Source organism: Pogona vitticeps, chromosome 4 (assembly GCF_051106095.1).
Source record: "Pogona vitticeps strain Pit_001003342236 chromosome 4, PviZW2.1, whole genome shotgun sequence".
Taxonomy (NCBI): Eukaryota; Metazoa; Chordata; class Lepidosauria; order Squamata; family Agamidae; genus Pogona; species Pogona vitticeps.
The window spans coordinates 163679687-163699313 of record NC_135786.1 but is presented as its reverse complement, the minus strand read 5'-3'; the positions used below and the strand labels follow the sequence as shown (position 1 = coordinate 163699313).

General features: G+C 44.5%; 1 protein-coding gene across 31 annotated transcripts in view; it reads right to left on the bottom strand.

Annotated features, from left to right (window-relative positions):
• Positions 1 to 1210: 1210 nt before the first annotated feature.
• Positions 1211 to 19627, bottom strand: part of ATXN1 (ataxin 1) — a 303188-nt gene continuing 284771 nt past the window's right edge. For 30 of the 31 annotated variants that reach the window (XM_078393465.1, XM_078393470.1, XM_072998646.2 and 27 more), the window contains 2 exons: positions 5736 to 6264; positions 1211 to 4748 (listed from right to left, as the gene is read on the bottom strand). In XM_078393465.1, the coding sequence (XP_078249591.1) occupies positions 4738 to 4748; positions 5736 to 6264 (540 nt within the window). In that variant the 3' untranslated portion in view covers positions 1211 to 4737. Of the gene's footprint in view, positions 4749 to 5487; positions 6265 to 19627 lie in introns of those variants that run through there. The other variant, XM_072998659.2, reaches the window with a different exon arrangement.

The window sequence follows — 19627 nt, the reverse complement described above, 5'->3', positions numbered from 1 at the left end:
TTGTTTTTGAAAGGTCTGGTAATATGTAGCTTTGACCCTCCAAAGTATACATTTTTAGGCATAGACTGATTTCAACAGAGCAACCCTAGAACAATTTTGGGAAAAACATGACTACCCTTGAGAGACAGAGCCCTGAAGATGTCAGTTGGCTTTGCAATGACCTAAATATATGGGGCATAAATAAATTGTTTAGGAATTCATATTTGAAAATTTAGAAGAAACACCAACTCATTGTCTTCAAAATAGCATTCTCACTTCCTACCTGAACAGTATTGTTGTTGCGGACGTCTTTCATTGCTTGGCAACATATCAAAGTAAGACAAGCTACTGCAGACATTGTGAATTCTTCCACAACCAAAAGCTACACTTCACACTGGTTCTGCTGCTTTATATTGCAACTTGTGTGATTCATCTGGGAAGGTACTCCATGACTGTGCAGGAAATCCAAACCCCTTGGAACTGAACATCCCTACTCCAGAGCAGTAAAAGTGCTCCTTCTGGTCACATAATACCACACATATGCCAGCCCCATCCCTGAGTAAGAGGTGTGAAAGGTTTCTAAATGTTTGTTGACTTAGGGAAACAATAATAGTGATGTCACTTCCTGGCTCAAGCCCCCACCCCCACTGTCCCAAACAAACGGAAAAGTAATTATCAGGATCAAGGGATAAGACATGCTTTCTTTTTCCCCCTGAAAAGGGAAGTGGCAGGGAATGGGCAGAGGAAAAAGACAAAAGGAAGGGTTAAAAAGCTCCTCCACATTCAACTAACAGGATACAAGGTAAGTGACATCGCACTCTGAAACCCTCACAACGTGGCCCAGATAAACTGAAATGAAGCCTAAGTTAAACACTATAAGGAACAGCCATTATATATAGATACAGATATAGATATATATAGATATATTTATTTAGAAATTCCTATAAAGAGGTTCTGTTTTTTTTTTTCTTTGCCCTGACTAATTTTATTGGTGATTGTATGAATTTTATTGTAAACAAAAAAAAGATCTGGTACACAAAAAAGGTGGGGGAGGGTTACAACTGCTGTCAGTTAATATTGCCATATTAATATCCTCTTAAAATGAAATGAATATTAATAATCTTAAAATGGTCTCTATAGCGGTTCACTACTGTTTAATCAGCAAGAAGGAAGTGAGAAGGAAGTGATTCTGTGAATCAGAGTTTAAAGGAGTGGTACCAGGAGCATGAACGGGGTTGAAATATTGTATGTGAAATTAGGTGCCTTTTTCCCCCCAAAAGAAATTAAGGCACTTCAAAGTCTAAGGCTCAAAACCTTATCCATCTGATGACACGAATGAAGGGCCCACCACAAACCATCCTGAGGACACCAACAGGCTTTAGAATTCACCTAGAATTATTGTAGAAAGCAGAAAATCTGGAGGAGATACAAAGGTTGCAGAACTGGACTACAAATGTTCAGTGTCCTAACACATCCGAGACCTCCTCTAAGGATGCTCCAAGAACTAAGTAGGATTTACCCAACACAAGGCAGGATGTCACTGCCTTGTGTTGAGCTTTTGTCATGAACAAGAGGGTACACCACTCCTTTCGACAAGGTTGATTTTTTCCAGGGAAAGCTGACAGTAAGTTTGAGAACTGCTGGATAGCTGCTTAGGTCTCTGGCTGCGGAGCCAGAGGTTGGGAGCTCAATTCCCCCACTGTGCCTCCCTGACAGAGGCTGGACTCAATGATCCACAGGGTCCCTTCCAGCTATGTATTTCAAAAGTTCAAAGGCTAAGCCATAGTTATAGACTCAACATAGATTACGATACCAGTAATTTTGAATCTATCTAAGACTGGCTAGTTAGTGATTTGGAGGGCACTCATATTCACAGAATCTGTTCCATCCCAGGCCAGCTTGTCCATCTTTAGCATCCTTTGAAGGAGTAATATTATTATTTTTTCTTTGCTTAGATTTGTTTTCCTTTAAATATAGAGGCATGGTGGGCTGGAATAAGAGCTCTATATAGCCCTCACTCCATGCGTGCTACACCTTTTGGCATCTGGAAACATTTTGTCCCTACCACGGACCAAGGGAGGTATAAGGTCCTATATTTCACACACACTCACAAAAGATGATGGGGAAAGTTGACCTATCACCATGTGGATGAGTTTAAATTGGCACATAAAATATTGCACATGCTAAAAAAGCAAAAGCACACACTGAGGGGGGAACCACATTTGGAAGGATGCAACCATTGCAGGATTCTCAGTCTGCAATGCAAGCAAATACATTCCTATTGCTCCAACCTTTTATATTATTTTTGACATGTTAGTGTTTAATAAATGCGGTCAGTTCCAAAATCCCTGCTTCCTTATACGTTGGATGCTCTCTGAGTACACATGAGAATAGTGGTGCTAATGGGAACAAAATGGGGAATTCTGCCCCCATTGTCTTTCTATTCTTCTCACAATCAGAGGTTGAAACGAAAAACGAAAGTAAAAAAAAAAAAAAAGCAAAAATAAAACTCCAATAAACAATAAATCGAAAGTGCCCTGAGCAGAGTTTATGGAAGATTAAGCAAGTTCTTTGAGCAGAAATGTTGAAAAAAAAATTACAGCACTAAATAAGCAGTGTGATTGTATAAGAACCTGCTCAGCTATTTGGTGAATTACTGAGAGGTTATAACAACAATTCAAGAAAGATTTCAAGCTATTTTAAAACTTAAACACATTTTTGGTGCACCCCAGAAAATGGTACAAGAATTATTAGTTCTGGTGTGAGCTAAGGTTCAAGTAACAAAGAGTTGTAAGAACTGAAGGGAAGGATAGGGATAGATGGGAATTATTTTTTCATTTGAAATGTATTTAAGAAAGTAGAGAAGGAAGACAAACATGTTGCGGAATTTTTCCATTTTACATCCTCTTCTGAAATGTAGATTTTTGATCTGAAAGGGCCTCAAATTTCCAACAGTCCTGATACAACAATCAGGACTACCTTCGGTGTTGAAGTTTTATCAAGAGAGATGAATTCCTGTTGGGCATATCCCTCAACTAATCACTGGTAAAATCCAGGCTAAGGGTGCAGTTTACCCCTTTTAGTTTAGTAACAAGGAGGTGCAAACTGTTCATTTCAACTTTACTCATTTTTCAAACAAGGATACTGTACTCTGAGGGCAGTGGCTACTTTAAGGCAAGTGGAATGATTATGGGAAAGAAATCAGGGCAAACAGCCTCTGCCTGTGCCGTGTCTTCTGCCTTATTTGCCCTGGATTGCATTAGATTAAAAAATAACTGCAAGCAGGAAAGAAGAGAATTCATACCTACATGCCCACTCTTGATAAGATGGAGCAAGCACCAATATTAACAGGTTCTTCAAGTTCTTGCCCTACTTTCACACAATAGACCATATTTGAGACTTTCTCATATCTTTACCACATATGGACACTTATCGACATTAGAATGCATCAACATGGAGTTTAGTCACATTACAGCCCAATTAAAAAAGAACCCAAATTAAGCCGCATGTGTGAAAATGCCCGTCTCTCTTATCAGAAGATCCTAATCTTAAAGCTTCAGAAATGAATGTAATATTTTCATTAACTGGACTGTACTAGGCTGTACATTAATATGAATTGTTCACAAGCTGACATCATTAAACTACTCATCTGTGAGTAGTCACCAGGGCTTCAACGTGGCTGTTCATCGGGAATCAGTTTCAAGATGGAAGCCACAGAATCAGCAGGAGCTAGGATTTCTGAATCCAATCTTAAATTTGTTTCAGATTTCTGGGAACATTAAGAACACCAACAATAAAAGAACTTAACTGGGTAAACTTTCTACCCATTGTCCTGTTTTGTACCAAATGTTGACATCTACATTGTACTAGTAATGGAAAAAGAAATTATTCAAAGTAACAAAGAGTAATGTTCACAATAACAAAATAACAATGGATTAGAATTAAAACGAGAAACCAAAACCTGCTTCTGCATCAAAATGACTCTTGTGGAAAACTCACTGAATCTGAAGTATAATTCTCAGAGTTTGTCCTGGTTCAAGGTGACAGATGTAATAGAAAGAAAATAAAGAGGTTGAAAGGAATTCTATAAATGGAATCCCTATAAAAATGGCCTAGACATTAGGCAGGTTAGTAAGTAATTGCTACATTTTTTAAGCTTTCTCAGTCCCTCTCCCTTTCCCCAAAATTGTCAGGTAAAAACTGCAGGAATACCACACAAATGATAAACTCAAGATGTGCAAATTGCAAGATTCTTTAAAGTCCATCTTTTTTTTTTTCAAAACACTGGACAATAATGATTTTTCTTCTTCTTTCTTTTATACTCTCTCTTATTCTTTTATTATCTGTCAGCTCACATATGCCTTTAACTCTTTCACAAGCATTAAAGTTTTAAAAGTGCCTCCTATTAAGTAGTCCTTGTGGACAATGACGGTCACATACCAGTTCAGAATTCACATTCATCCCTTTGAAACCATGTGAAAAACTTTCAACATCCTGCTTGTGAAAAACCTCTGCACACATCTGCATGTAGTTAACAGAGTTGAAGAGATCAGTTTTCTTTTCTTTTTCTCTCTCATATCAAAGAGATTAAAGTGAGATACAGTACTTGCTGAGTGTTAAACCTGGATGCCCAGCAACCAAAGTGTGAACAGCATTTTTAAGTGCTCAAAGACATTCTATGTTCCTCTTCCGACATCCACTTTCCTTGTGTCACACTGAAATTGGGGAGGGGGGGGAAGTGGCACTAGTTGTCCATAGTCAGGATGAAACTAAAAACAAAACAGAAGTAAGTACTAGAGTTAAAGACAAAGATTTGCAACCTAAATGCAAAAAACGTTCCTTCTCACTCTCCCAAAGGGGCAGTGCATATTTACCCTGTGGAAGCAAATGTCACCGGCAGCATTCAGTCAATCTCTCTTTAACCCTGTACAGAAGTATTGAACAGACCTAAGTAGAGGTCCCAACAATTCGAAACCTACTGGGCCTATAGCTACAATGTCCTACTTTAAAGAAAATTCCCAGTCTTAGCAAAGCAAGAAACAGTTGCTACACCCTTGCTACGTAACTGTACTAGCAAGTGGAAATAAATTTCTATGTGGCAGTCTCTACTACTACTACTATTACTACTACTACTACAAAAATAGTGCAGTCAGACCCTCCCCCTCCCCTTTGTGGGACAGAGGACGGGGCTGGGAGGGGGAGTGGAAAACATGTGGCAAACTTAGGAATATTAAATGACAGGTGGTTTTTATTGTGCAAAGTCTCAGAGACTGCTCTGTCCTATCTTGCTGTCTCTGGACTGGACTCCCAACACTCCCTCGTTGAGAGAACCACCAAACTAGACTGGTTGTGGATCTTCCAGCCCTGCCCTTTCACCAAACCAAATGATAGTGTCAGACTTGGCTACAGTTCCTTTCCCATTTCCTTGCCAGAGAGACAATCAAGGCTCACTCTGCTTGCAGTGTCAGGAAGCAGGAGCCATGACAACAAACATTTGCTTCCACAAAGGGGAGGATGAAGAAGATCCTGCCTGTTCCGTAGCTCTTGACAAAAATGATCACCCACGAACACCTGGGGGAGGGGTGAAGTATGCACCAGTCTCCTGCATAATACCAGCTGCAACTATAACAACAAGGTTATTACAGAAACCTAAAATAAGATGATAACGTGTAAATACTGGGTTATTTTAGTCTACAGTACAGTAATCTGGACATGGGATAGCCTAATTTTCCTTCCCCTAAACAGACTTCACTTGCCTACGTTAGAGCGCCCTTCAATGCAAATCTTAACCTCCTGAGGAATAAAAGAAGGTTTGGGAAGAGTCAACGGTGGCTCCTCTTCTGACTTCTCTAGTTTCCGCGTTTCAGGAGCTGACCACCTCCTCTTCCGAGTTGCTGTGGGCTTGCTGCTGGGTTCTGATTTGGTGAGCAGAGAGGCTGCAGGAGGCAATCCTATTTTGTCTGGAAACTTCAGTTCACCGTTCTCAGATGACATCTTGGTGCTTCCCTGATCAATCCCATTTTCCTGTTCAGCATACCTACGTCTACTCCCAGTGAGACTGTCATTCTTTGAGTGCTTCAGCAAGATGCTAGCTGAATCCATGGACTGGCCCTTTTTAATGGAGCCATTCTTCAGGTTTTTGAGCGTAAGTGATATGCAGACATCCCCAACTGAGAGTTTGGAACACGGCAAGTCAAACAGCTGGCTTGTTCTCTCCGGGCAGCAGGATGACCAGCCTTGTCCAAATACAAAAAAGGGATATTCTACCAAAACTTCAACACTGACCTGCAAGGGGACAAAACAATGAGAGAATGGGGATAGGGGTGGAGAGATAAGGTACATGAATTGGAAAATGTCTCTTTGCTTGTAAACATTACAGGTGAATATACCGTGTTTCCCCAAAAATAAGCCCTAGTATGATTTTTCAAGACAATTTGAATATAAGTCCTACTCCCAAAATAAGCCCTAGTTAAGTGAAACCGTGCCCTCCACCAGGGACTCACCGGGATCCTCCCAAGCCCTCAAGAAAGACTTAAAACTTCTTCCCCTCCTCTCCCACTTCCCTTGCTTGCAGAAGGGCTGGGCAGTCAGGGAGGAAGGAGCTGCGCACCGCCAGGAACTGGCTTCTTGGCTGCTAAGCTCCCAACGGCTCTTGGCACTCACACCTCTGTAGTGGGCGTGCTTCCTCCCCCTCCAGTGTGTGCCCAGGCAAGGCTAACAAAGCACAAGATTAGAGGGGTGGGGGAGGCGATTTTGGAGCTCCGCCCCCTGCCAGTCTGCCCCGCCTTTATTTCCTCCCTCCCCCTCTTTCCTCCTACCGGTAACTCTTTTAACCCTCCTTCTCAGCCCAGGCACCGCCACTGGAGGAACCCGAGCCACCACCGTGGCACCTCCTGGCAGCGGCAGAGGCACCCCTGGAGGAAGTGGCACCAGGTACATTTAAAGAAGGGGAAGAAGAACGGGAATAAAGTAATAATAATAAATACAATTTTTGTTGTTGTTTAGTCGTTAAGCCGAGTCCGACTCTTCATGACCCCAATAAATAAAACAAATGATGGCAATTGAATAAATGTAGGTTGTTGTTCTTGAAAAAAATAAAACATCCCCCGAAAATAAGCCCTAATGTATTTTTTTTTTTTTTTGAAACAAAAATTAATGCAAGACCCTGTCTTATTTTCGGGGAAACATGGTAGTTACAGAGGAAGTAATCTCATTACAGAAGTGTAGACCCACAGCACTCAAAAGGAGGGCTGCCTGTTTCAAGGGGATTCTGTTAGTTAACAAGAACGGCATGAACCTCCAATCTTTTCCTGCAGTCCTCTGAGACATGGAGGAGCACTGGGCATTCCAAAGAAGTGGCAGAAAGGATAGAAGAATACATTCCAATTCACATACTTTTGAAAAGAAAACTAGAATTGTGACGGTGTGATACACGGCGCTCCTGTACAAATCATGGCTTTTTATTACATTCAGGAAATCCAGGATAAGAGGGGTCATCTCTAGTTCAGGCAGCATGAATCAGAACTGGGCAACCTGCAACCCTTCAGAAATGGATGGACTGTAATTCCACTCACACCAGCCAGCTTAGGTGAGAGTTGACAAGAATTGCAGAGCAGCCATTCTCAAAGGGGGCTATATGGCTGGGGGGGGGGGCTGGCAAATTTAAAGGGGTCACATATGGGAAACAATTCTTCACACATCAGCACACCACCTTATAAGGATCATTATGCAACTTATACAATTCTTATTCAGCCTGCATTTCTTTTATATTGTGTTTGTGGCCAGGGCAAAAAAAAAAAAAATGGTTGAGAATGGCTAATCTAGAAAACCATAAATTGCCCACCACGGCACAAATTATAGCAATCTGTACTACTTGGAAGTGCAAAAAATGATAAGTAAACACTAGGGTAAAACTGGTGTTGGAACTGGGAAAAACGGGAAAGCAAGCCCAGTACTATACATACCTATGGGAACAAGCAGCATTTTCTTTCGCTTCAAAGCAAGAATGTGGTGACAAACAGACCAGGATTCCCTAGGTTAGTGATCTCCAGATGTTTCAGACTACAACTCTCATCATACCTGACTTATCAGTCATGTCATCAAGGACTATTGGGAATTATAGCCTAAGACATCTAGAGGGTACCAGGTTGAGAAAGGCTGCCACAGAAACCATTGAATTCTATACAAAAACTCACTAAAGGTTATTCATTCAAACATGTAGTTTGTTTTACATAGTTTTTATTTCAGTGAGGGTAAGTATAAGGTAATCTTAAATATAATTTCATTAAACATGTATGTAGCCATTATATTAAAAATGCAGGGTTTTTTTTAAAGTGTCAAAATGATGATCACAGGATTGCTTCATATGATAACACTGACCCTGATGCAAGGAGATCTCCTTACATTTACAAAACTTTGTTTGCACAGACAGTAGCTTGATAAGGAGATATAATTTAAATCTGTTTTAGTAATATTTTATTATCTTGGGACATCCTGTATTTGTAGAACTGTGTCCACCTCCAGAACTATCCCAAGACATGTATTTGAAGTGAAGGATACAGTGATGTCCCATTTCTAAGTATTGGCAATGCAATAGCATGCTCTACTATACCAGGTCAGCTTTGGAAAATGGGACAAGCCTTATAGTGCACACAGTTCAGTCTTGCAACAGTGGGAAATGGCCAGTAAGTTCAAGAGGAACAGTCAAGGGACTGTCTTTGCCATTTCCCAGTGCCTGACATGTAAGTTAGTTCCCTCTCTCTGCCTAATGGTAGGACTCCTCTCAACCTTGCATGGAAAATAACAACACTGTAATTATTTAGATTCATTTATATGAAGAAAAAAAACCAGGAATGTTTATTTTATTTATTTATTATTGGATTTTTATCCGGCCCTTCTAGACAGGAGTCTACTCAGGGCGGCTCACACTATACAGTGGTGCCTCGCTTAACGGCGATAATACGTTCCAGGAAAATCGCTGTTAAGCAAAAACGTCGTAAAGCGGGGAAAAAAAGCCAATTGAAACGCATTGAAAACCATTCAATGCGTTCCAATGGGCTAAAAACTCACCATCCAACGAAGATCCTCCATACGGCGGCCATTTTCAATGCCTGTATAGCGAGGAATCCATCCCTAAACACAGCGGGGAGCCATTTTAATTACCCGGCGGACATTTTGAAACCGCCGATCAGCTGTTTAAAAAATCATTTTGTGAAGAATCGGTTCCCGAAGCAGGGAACCGATCATCGCAAAGTGAAAAAACCCTATTTAGACCATTGTTTTGCGATTGCAAAAGCGATCGCAAAAACGTTGTGAAGCGGATTTGTCGTAATGCGGGGTAATCGTAAAGCGGGGCACGACTATTGTGCACAAACAGATTTAAAAACGACAATTAAAATCTACAATAATAATATAATCAAAATGGGAAAAATAAACAACAAAAACCAAGAAAAGTAAAATCAAGTATTGGCAGGAGGAAGGCCTGCCTAAAAAGCCAGTTTTTAAATTGGCTCTTAAAAACACCTAGTGAGGGTGCCAGGCAGATTTCTGGTGGCAAGCTGTTCCAAAGTTGAGTGGCCAATGCTGAGAAGGCCCAGTTTCTTGTTCTTTCTTTCTAGGCCTCTCTCAGCGTCAGGCCCCTCAGCCGTCTTTCCTGGCTATGGCGAGTGACTCGAGCAGATCTAGATGGGAGAAGGTGTTCTGCCAGGTATCGAGGTCCTAAACCATTTAGGGCTTTGTATATCATGATTAACACTTTGAAGTCAATGCGGAAATGAATGGATAGCCAATGCAAAGCAGCCAGAATGGGAGAGATATGCTGGAATTTTCTCGTTCCACTAAGTAATCTGGCTGCTGCATTCTGCACCATTTGAAGCTTCCACATCAATCTCAAAGGTAGCCCAACGTAGAGCGCATTACAGTGGTCTAAACTTGAGATTACAAGGACCAGAGTGGTGAGGGCCCCACCATCAAGATAGGGACGCAGCTGGGCAATCCGCCAGAGATGGTAATTGGTGGAATGGACCACTGACGCCACCTGGGTTTCCATGGTGCCGGGTCCAGATGTACTCCTAAGCTGTGAACCTCACTCTTCGCGGTGAGAGTCACCCCCCAAAAGAGAGGGAGTTCCCCAAGCTGCCGATGGAGGGGTCACCCACCCTCAGGACCTCCGTCTTGTCCGGGTTCAACCTCAGCCCATTCTCCTGCATCCATTGCAGTACGGCCTCCAAGCAACGCTGAAGGGAAGGAATGGCATCCACTGAAGTAGGTGAAAAGGAGATGTAGAGCTGTGTGTCATCAGCATACTGATGGCACAAGGCTCCACACCCCCTGATGACCCCACCCAACAGCTTCATATAGTTGTTAAACAGCATCGGAAATAGACAAAGCATAAGTGATTGTTTTATTCATATAATGAACCGCTGGATAGCTCAATAGTTTAGATCTCTAGATGCAAAGCCAGAGGCTGGGAATTTAGTTCCCTACTGTACCTCCTTGACAGGGGCTGGACTTGATCTATAGGGTCCCTTCCAGCTTTACAGTGCTAAGATGATGATGATTAAATTTAGGTGAACTGTTAAAAGCAATAAAAACAAATTAAGAGATCATTATTATTTGTAGAAAAGATTAAAGCCAGCAAATCCTCCTCCCTCACTTTTCCAAGCCATCACTAATTTTCTAGTGTTCCCTCCTCTGTCTTCCAGTCTTCCTTCATTAGCAACCCATTTGCTAACTTCTGCAATAGTATACAAGGGTAGCCCATAGACCAGGATGGGAAAGGCAACCAACACCTAGTGAGTATCATGCAGATAGGCTGGGAGACCATGTATCTTGATGGAGAAAAGTACACCCGACAGATGCATATTGTACCTCACAGCACTCTTCCAACAGACAAAGCAGATCCCAAGACTGGCCCCTTTCCTCCCTCCACATCTATTCTGGAAGATATGGGCACAGGTGGCAGAGTAGTTGGCACAGGATGCTAACTCTGTAAACTAATAGTGAGTATGGGACCACATGGGTCCCAGAGTAACAACAGGGAAGTGTTCACAGGTAGGAGATAGTTGGGAATCAAGAACTCCAGTTAGCACGCCACCCCAGCTTTCTCACACATGGTGACTTTTAAGCACTGAAAGGACACTAATGGTCCATCGCCACAGCGGTGTGGCAAAGGGACTAATGCTTGATATTTAGACCAAGAAAAGCAGAGTGTGAATCCCAGCTCACTGACAAAGCTTGACTGGTTGCCCTGTTCAAGCGACTGTCTCTCTGTACCTCACAGATTCTTATAAGGATAGATGGAGGTCATGTATGCCACCGTGACCTCCTTGGAAGAAGGATGGGATTATAATTTTGGGTGAACAAAGGAAGGCTGTCTTAGAGAAAGAACAAAGGAGTCAACAAGGATGTCCAAACCAGCAGAGCCTACAGGCAACACCCTGAGAGCTCTTTTATTTACTTAGCATGATTTACATAGTATGTTGTGAGAGAGACAGATAGGAGACTAGTCACCTAATCATAACCAGGATTGGCTGAAATAACCCTTTGATCTTATGCTCTACCTCTAAGCGAAAGGGCAGAAGAAGGTGCTACCCCGCCTGCTGGCAGCTGCCACTGCCAGCTAGGAGTGTATGCATGTCACTGGAACAGAACACAGCTACAACTTTTAAGCAGAAGTTTCCCACAGATAATGATTATTTTTTAAAAGCCAATGCTGCAGAGAGATGTTGAAATGGTGGTGGAGGAATGATAGGAATGGTTACACTATGTACTATTCACTGGAAAGCTGTAATGCCGAAGATCTGTGTGCTTCTATGTGCACTCTGTAGTGATGCCTGTTTGCCTACAAGGGGAATTATGTTCTTTTACAGTAATTTTACAGTAATTTGATGCATTAATAATATTGCTTGGTTGTTTCTACTTCAATTAATTTAGCCAGATCTTATTTTTTATATGTTTTAAATGTTTTTAAATTGTTATTAATTGCCATCAATTAAGAAGAGACCCACAGCGGATCTAATGGAACAGGAAGGGGGGAGGGCGTTGGAGGGGGCAGCCATTGAGGTGGTGCTGGGTAGGGGAAGGAATGGCGGTGGGGGTAGGACATGCCCGAGTAGGAAAAGAGAGGTTTGATATCTTACGTCTATCCCCTCTTCTAGTCCTGCCCCCAACCAGATGGTATCAGGCAACCATATCAGCAAAACCTCGAGCCACACGGTGCTGTTGATGAACGCCAGGTCAGTACAAAATAAAACTGCCCTCATCCATGATGTAATTCTGGATGAGGCTGCTGACCTGGCGTGCATTACTGAGACCTGGGTGGGAGAGGAGGGTGGTGTTCCCCTCTCCCAGTTGTGTCCGCCTGGGTACTTGGTCCAGCACCAAGGTCGCTCGGAGGGTCGGGGAGGGGGAGTTGCTATAGTCTATAGGAGTTCTATCTCCTTGACCAGGCTTCCTGTCCCTTTAAGAGGAGGTCTCGAGCGCCAGTATTGTGTGTTGGGCTCGCGAGACAGGTTAGGGATTCTGTTGGTGTACCGCCCACCCTGCTGCGTACCAACAGTCTCCCTGCCTGAGCTGACGGAGGTAGTCTCGGACCTGGTGTTGAGGACTCCCAGGCTGTTGGTGCTGGGGGACTTCAACATCCATGCCGAGGCTGCCTTGACTGGGGCGGCTCAGGACTTCATGGCCACCATGACAACCATGGGGCTGTCTCAATGTGTCATTGGCCCGACGCATGAGAAGGGCCACACCTTGGACCTGGTTTTCTCAACGGGACTGGAAGATGGTGGTTTGGATGTGGAGGGGCTGGTCGTGACCCCATTGTCATGGTCAGACCACTTCCTGGTCAAATTCAGTCTATTAGCTTCTTCTTCCCTCTGCAAGGGTGGGGGATCTATTAAGATGATCCGCCCTCGGAGACTAATGGATCCAGATGGATTCCTGAATGCTCTGGGGGATTATCCGTCTGATATGGTTGGCGCTCCTGTCGAAGCTCAGGTCACCCTATGGAATAGGGAGATGACCCGGGCGGTTGACATGATTGCGCCTAAGCGCCCTCTCCCTGCTCGCCGAGCCCAGACAGCTCCTTGGTATACTTCTGAACTGCGGGCGATGAAGCGAGAGGGGAGACGGCTGGAGCGCAGGTGGAGGAAATCCCGCTGGGAGTCCGATCGAACACGACTTAGAACCCATTATCGGGCCTATTTCGTGGCAATACGGCTGGCGAAACGGCAATATTTCTCCAGCCGTATTGCTTCCTCAGAATGTCGTCCAGCAGAGCTGTTTCGTGTGGTCCGGGATCTTCTTCAACAGGGAAATCCGGTGGAGGTCCCGGACTGCTCATCAGCTCGCTGTAATGAGTTTGCCATACATTTTGAGGGAAAAATCACTCAGATTCGCAGTGGGTTGGACTCCATAGTTACTGCAGAATCAGAGGATGTGTCCAGTGCGCCGTGCTTAGGTCCAGTATTAATGGATGAGTTTCAATTGTTGAGACCTGATGATGTGGACAGGGTGCTTGGATCTGTCCGTTCTACCACCACTCCGCTCAACCCTTGCCCATCCTGGCTAATTGGAAGATCAGCCAGGGGGGTTCGCACCTGGGTCCAGGAGGCCGTGAACACCTCTCTGAGAGAGGGAGTGGTCCCTACCGCCTTGAAAGAGGCGGTAATTCGACCACTCCTTTAAAAGCCTAACCTGGACCCAAGGCTGGTGGTCAACTACCGACCAGTGGCGAACCTCCCTTATTTGGGCATGGTGTTGGAGCGGGTTGTGGCCGGGCAACTCCAGGCGCTGCTGGATGAAACGGATTTTCTGGATCCATTTCAATCGGGTTTCAGGCCGGGTTTTGGTGCAGAGACTGCCTTGGTCGCCCTGTACGATGACCTTTGCCGGGAGAGAGACAGGGGGAGTGTGACCCTGTTGATACTCCTGGACCTCTCAGCAGCTTTCGACACCATCGACCATGGTGTCCTTCTGGATAGGCTGGCTGGGTTGGGAATTGGGGGCACCGTTTTACGGTGGTTCCGCTCCTTCCTGGCTGACCGTGTCCAGAGGGTGGTGCTGGGGGACAGTTGCTCTACCCCATGGCAGTAATGTCATGGGGTTCCTCAGGGCTCAATACTGTCCCCCATGCTGTTCAACATCTACATGAAACCGCTGGGAGAGGTCATCAGGAGGTTTGGGCTGAGGAGTCAGCAATATGCTGACGATACTCAGCTCTACCTCTCGTTTTCCACCAATCCAGGTGAGGCAGTTTCTGTGCTGAACTCGTGTCTGGACCTGATAATGGACTGGATGAGGGTTAATAAATTGAAACTCAATCCAGACAAGACGGAAGTGCTGTTAGTGGGTGCTTCACCGGACAGGCTGGAGGGCCATTTCCCCGCCCTGAATGGGGTTACACCCCCCCTAAGGGACAGGGTCCGCAGCTTGGGGGTGCTCCTGGACCCCAGTCTAACACTGGAAGCCCAGGTAGACTCGGTGGCCAGGGGCGCCTTCCTTCAGCTGCGGAAATTATACCAGCTACGGCCCTACCTGGACGAGCGGAGTCTCATGACAGTCACACATGCACTGGTAACATCCCGTGTAGATTACTGCAATGCACTTTACGTGGGGCTGCCTTTGAAGACGGTCCGGCGACTGCAACTGGTCCAGAATCGAGCTGCGCGGCTGGTGAGTGGTGCAGCCGCCAGGGAACATATCAAGCCGATTCTCTATAAGTTACATTGGCTACCAGTTGCTGCCCGGGCCCAATTCAAAGTGCTTGTTTTGACATAGAAAGCCCTAAACGGCTTGGGCCCTGGATACCTGAAGGACCGCCTCCTTCCATATGAACCTACCCGGCAGTTAAGATCTAGCCAGGGGGCCCTTTTGAAAGAGCCGTCCCTTAAGGAGGTAAGAGGGACGGTTTGTAGACAAAGGGCCTTTTCGGCAGCTGCCCCCAGACTATGGAATGCCCTCCCGACTGAGATTTGTCTGGCGCCGACGCTGATGACATTTCAGCGCCAGGTCAAAACCTTCCTGTTCCAGAAGGCTTTTAATTGAAATAATATTAGCTGTGGGTCTGATGGCAATTTTAATTGTATTTTAATTGTATTTTAATTATTTTATCTTTTACTGTATTGAATTTTAATTATTGTAAGCCGCCCAGAGACCTCTGGGTAGTGTGGGCGGCATATAAATTGAATAAATAAATTAAAAAAAATAAATCCAATAGAGCAGAGGTTGTCAACCCCCGGTCTGCGGCCCGGTGCCAGTCTGTGGCCTGAGCAAGACCGGAGTGCAGAGACAGAACTCCCACCCTCTCCTGCATGCACTCCCTTCCCCACAGCTGCTTTGCTCATGTGCGTGCATGCCAGTGCCGGCGTGAGTGCTCCCCCACCCCTTCACGCATGCACCCAAGTGCCCACACAAAGGGGTAGATGGGCGCATGGGTGTGTGTGCAGGTGCTCCTGCGGATACATGAAGGGGTAGGGGAGCATGCTCACTGGTACTGGCGGGTGGGCAGGCTCCCCCACCACTTCGCACACGTGCCCGAGAGCACGCGTGCACCCACACGAGCATGTGGGGAATGCCCCACCTTCCTCAGAGGCTCAGCTGGTCTGTGGTCCCAAAAAAGTTGGGGACCGCTGCAATAGAGCTTTTGGCTAGAGCAACAATCCACCAAACTTTTTTGGTGAGAAATCTCAATTAATTTCAGTGGAATTCCTGTAAAATAATCAATTAAATGAAAAGAGGTTGTACAGCAGCACATTTTGAAGAACTGCCAAGTCAGGGACATAAAGATTTTCATGTTATAATGGCTGAAATCCACTGGTAGGTTAAAACTAGAGTACACCCACTGATTTAGTGGGGATTTGGTGAATCAATTCCTGCACAAGTTACACTGATCCAATGGGCTTTCTCTAGTTGTGACTTCCTGCTAGATTTCTGCCAATGTATTATTTCCTTAACTAAATGACACATGGCCTGCTCCTATAAAAGATTAGGGTATGAAGGGGGTTTACTTTTTATACTGGTACCATTTACCAAATTTACCAGAAGGGATCAAAGGATACTGAGGGCAAACTCACAGATGCTTAAGTATCCTCACCATAACCTTAAAGTCAGTGGGGTGTTCAGATGCTGTCTACCTAACTGCGGTATGGTTGAAGGATGCTGCCTTGTACTTTTGAGCCAGAAATTTCTCCCTCTAACTCAGTGGTTGGAGAACAGGGGTAATTTACCCTAAATGGGGTAAAAATGAAAATCCTGGGGGTAATGAGGACAGTCGCGGCAGTGTGACTGTCCTCATTACCCCCAGGTATTGTGGGTGGAATTGATAGCATGCCTCGCAAAGAATTTACCCGCTTCCTGCGAAGGGAGGGGAAGAGTAACAACTATCATAGAGTCTAAGAGCCCTAAGGGGATAGAGGAGCCTTAAGTTCCGATCCCTTGTCGTTTCTCCTCCGTTCTCAGACGTTTCCTGGTAAAAGGAGGAGGGGGCTGTGCAGTTGGGAATGGCTTTGTAATTGGTCCGGGTGGCTGCCTGCGCTTTTCCTCCTTCCTTCCCATTCCGAAGATTTTTGTGGCACTGCTGCCTTCCCTTGCTGCTTATCTGCAGTCAGAGGGACGGGTCGTCCTGTTGCTCTCACTGAGCTCTCATGGAAGAGCGGGAGATGCGGCGGGAATGGTGACTGTGGTAGGCTGAGAGGTAACGTGTGCCCCCCTCCCCGATTCCTTTCATCCCTTATCTCCCTTTGTCCCACATGCCTCCTGTCTCCCTTTTCTGCCCATCACACTAATCCACGTAAAATCCATGGGGTGTGTGGGGAATTGGGGTACCTCCTGTGTCAGGGTAGTCCTGGCTTCCCTTCCCTTTGACATGGCAGTTAAGATCCTCTGCTTGATTTCAGAAGTGACAGTTCACACGTGACGCTAAAGTGCTTCTTCTTTGTGTCAGTGTTGTTCATGTGGAATAGGAAAAGAAGTGGTTTCAAACCTGTAATATGGCCAGGCTAAACGGTGGCAGGCAGAGCAGGTGTTTCACCCTGTGCAGTCAGTTTGAAACAATTGTGATCCCTTGAAACTATTATATTAGTGGCCGAACGTTGGCTCCGTTTTTTGCCTCATGTGGAAGCTGTTAAAGTAGAGCTTGGGACAGTTCTGGCATCCTTAAAATACGCAGGGGGGCTGATATAGATACCTGCATTCACACGCTACATCAGTGTCCTGTCAAGGGGGTAATGTTGGCGTATATACATTTTTTTGGGGGGGGGGTAAAGGTTAAAAAGTTCCCTGACCCCCTGCTCTAACTCTTTACTGTCTACAAAGACTGGAAGCAGCTCACTAAGGTTCTGGACAGGAGTTCTGTTCAGTACTATTTGGAGATGCCTGGTTCAGAATCTCATTTTTGCAGATTATAGAATCATAGAATCATGGAATTGTTAAGGGCCTGCAAGGCCATTGAGTCAAACCTCCTAGTTATGTTGTGGCATAAGGATTCATGGACCCATCACACCTCATCAAATGTATCAGTGTGCAAAAAGTGAGCTGGGAGAGAAATCGAATGCAGGAATATAGAAACACAGACATCTGACAGATATATGTGATGTGAACAGACACTATCTGAATTAATCAGCTCATTAAGGAAAGGATGGCTCATGAACTACCAGCTAGCTATTGTTTTGGCAATGATCACTATGAGGCTGATGTTCGTTTCTTAATCTCCTGATCTGGCTGTTTAAAATTCCCCAATACAGTATTCAACCCTGTGGTTTCTGTATTCCTCCCAAAAGAAGATAATATCTCATGTATCTGATAAAATGGACTGTATCCATATAAAACCTATTCCATTCAGTGAAACCCCCAAAAGCACCCACTGGGACCACATTGCTTTTGAATTTGCTGCTGCTGCAGCAGCTACTCTGCAATTTGGCAACCACAGTCAAATTTGCTGTTGTAACCAAAATCTGGCAGCAACTGTAGCAGTTCTCTACCAAGCAAGAGACTACCAGAATATCCTGTACCACAGAGCTGTCTTTGGAGGATCAAGAAGACACAGACATATAAGCAAAAGCACCTAAAATTTGTGGGGCTAATTAAGAGACAGTGATTTATTTTGTGGAGGTATGGGGTGCAAAAAGGGGGACTGAGCTGCATGTCACCCAATCATGGTCTTAAAAGGTTTTACTCTCCTGTTTCTGATGCAACAAACTGCTCTTGAAACTTTTTTTTTTAAAAAAGCAATCATAATATATCAGTCCTTCAGAACAGTTTGGCTTTATCTGCCACGTAAACTGAGCTCTAAATTGCATTTAACTTCTGCCTGTTTTTAAGGGGGGGGGTTCCAATATGAGACAGGAACATACACAAATAAGAGATTCTGGCTGCTCTCCTATGAGACACACTGGCATGTCTGAAGCAGTAGCAAGAGAAGACGGAGGCAGTGGAGACTTAAGGAAGACACTGACTAAAGCCCTAGAGACATCTCTTCTGTAAGGAGTTCTGGGTTGCAGGAACATATGAACCAGACTCCTTTTGTCTCCCAGTTTTAGTGATTATACTACATAAATTTTATCTATTTTAAACAGAAAGGGTTGTGTGTACTCAGTACATCCATGTACAGTACTCAATACATCTTTCAATATGGTCCATATTTCAAATAAAACACATAAAAGAAGCCATCTAGGCCAACAACACAGCAAAAAGCAACAACATCATAGGAAATCCTCACTAGAGTAACTGCTACTACAAAGGAACATGACTGGTCTGGGAAAGGATCCAAGTCCTGGAATCTAGAGGAAACCTAAATTAAATCCACATTTTAATCATATCTCTACGTGACTTGCTCTGAATTCTGGAAGTATCTCTTGTGAGAAACACAGCTGGTGGAGTATTTTAAGTGTGATGACGTCAGCTATACTTTGATAAGCTTCTGCGTAAGGGCACACACACTTCAGCGGTGAGAGGTCGTCATTTTTTCTACCAGACGATGGCACTCTCTGCTTCTGAAAGGAAAACTTTTCCCACTGTGCCACTTTTAACTGCAATGATGATATCCCTAGGGCGAGAGAAAACACACAACAGAGGAATTTGCTTCTGCTATACCTCTGCTGCTGGCACAAGGGATAATAGTCGCTCAGTAAGAGAAGTCATAAGGATACTAAAATGAGCCATGTGATCAGTTGCTCAAGAAAGCACTGTATGTTCTATGTTTCTCTGCAGGCAAAAAAAACAAAACAAAACAAAACACCTCTAAAAAGCAGAGACATCACCTTGCCAACAAAAGTCCGAATAGTCAAAGCTATGGTTTTTCCTGTCGTGATGTATGGAAGTGAGAGCTGGACCATAAAGAAAGCAGACCGCCGAAGAATTGATGCCTTTGAATTGTGGTGCTGGAGGAGGCTCTTGAGAATCCCCTGGACTGCAAGGAGAACAAACCTATCAGTTCTAAAGGAAATCAACCCTGAGTGCTCACTGGAAGGACAGATCCTGAAGCTGAGGCTCCAGTACTTTGGCCATCTCATGAGAAGAAAAGAGTCCTTGGAAAAAAACTTGATGTTAGGAAGGTGTGATGGCAAGAGGAGAAGGGGACGACCGAGGATGAGATGGCTGGACAGTGTCTGCGAAGCAACCAACATGAACCTGACACAACTCCGGGAGGCAG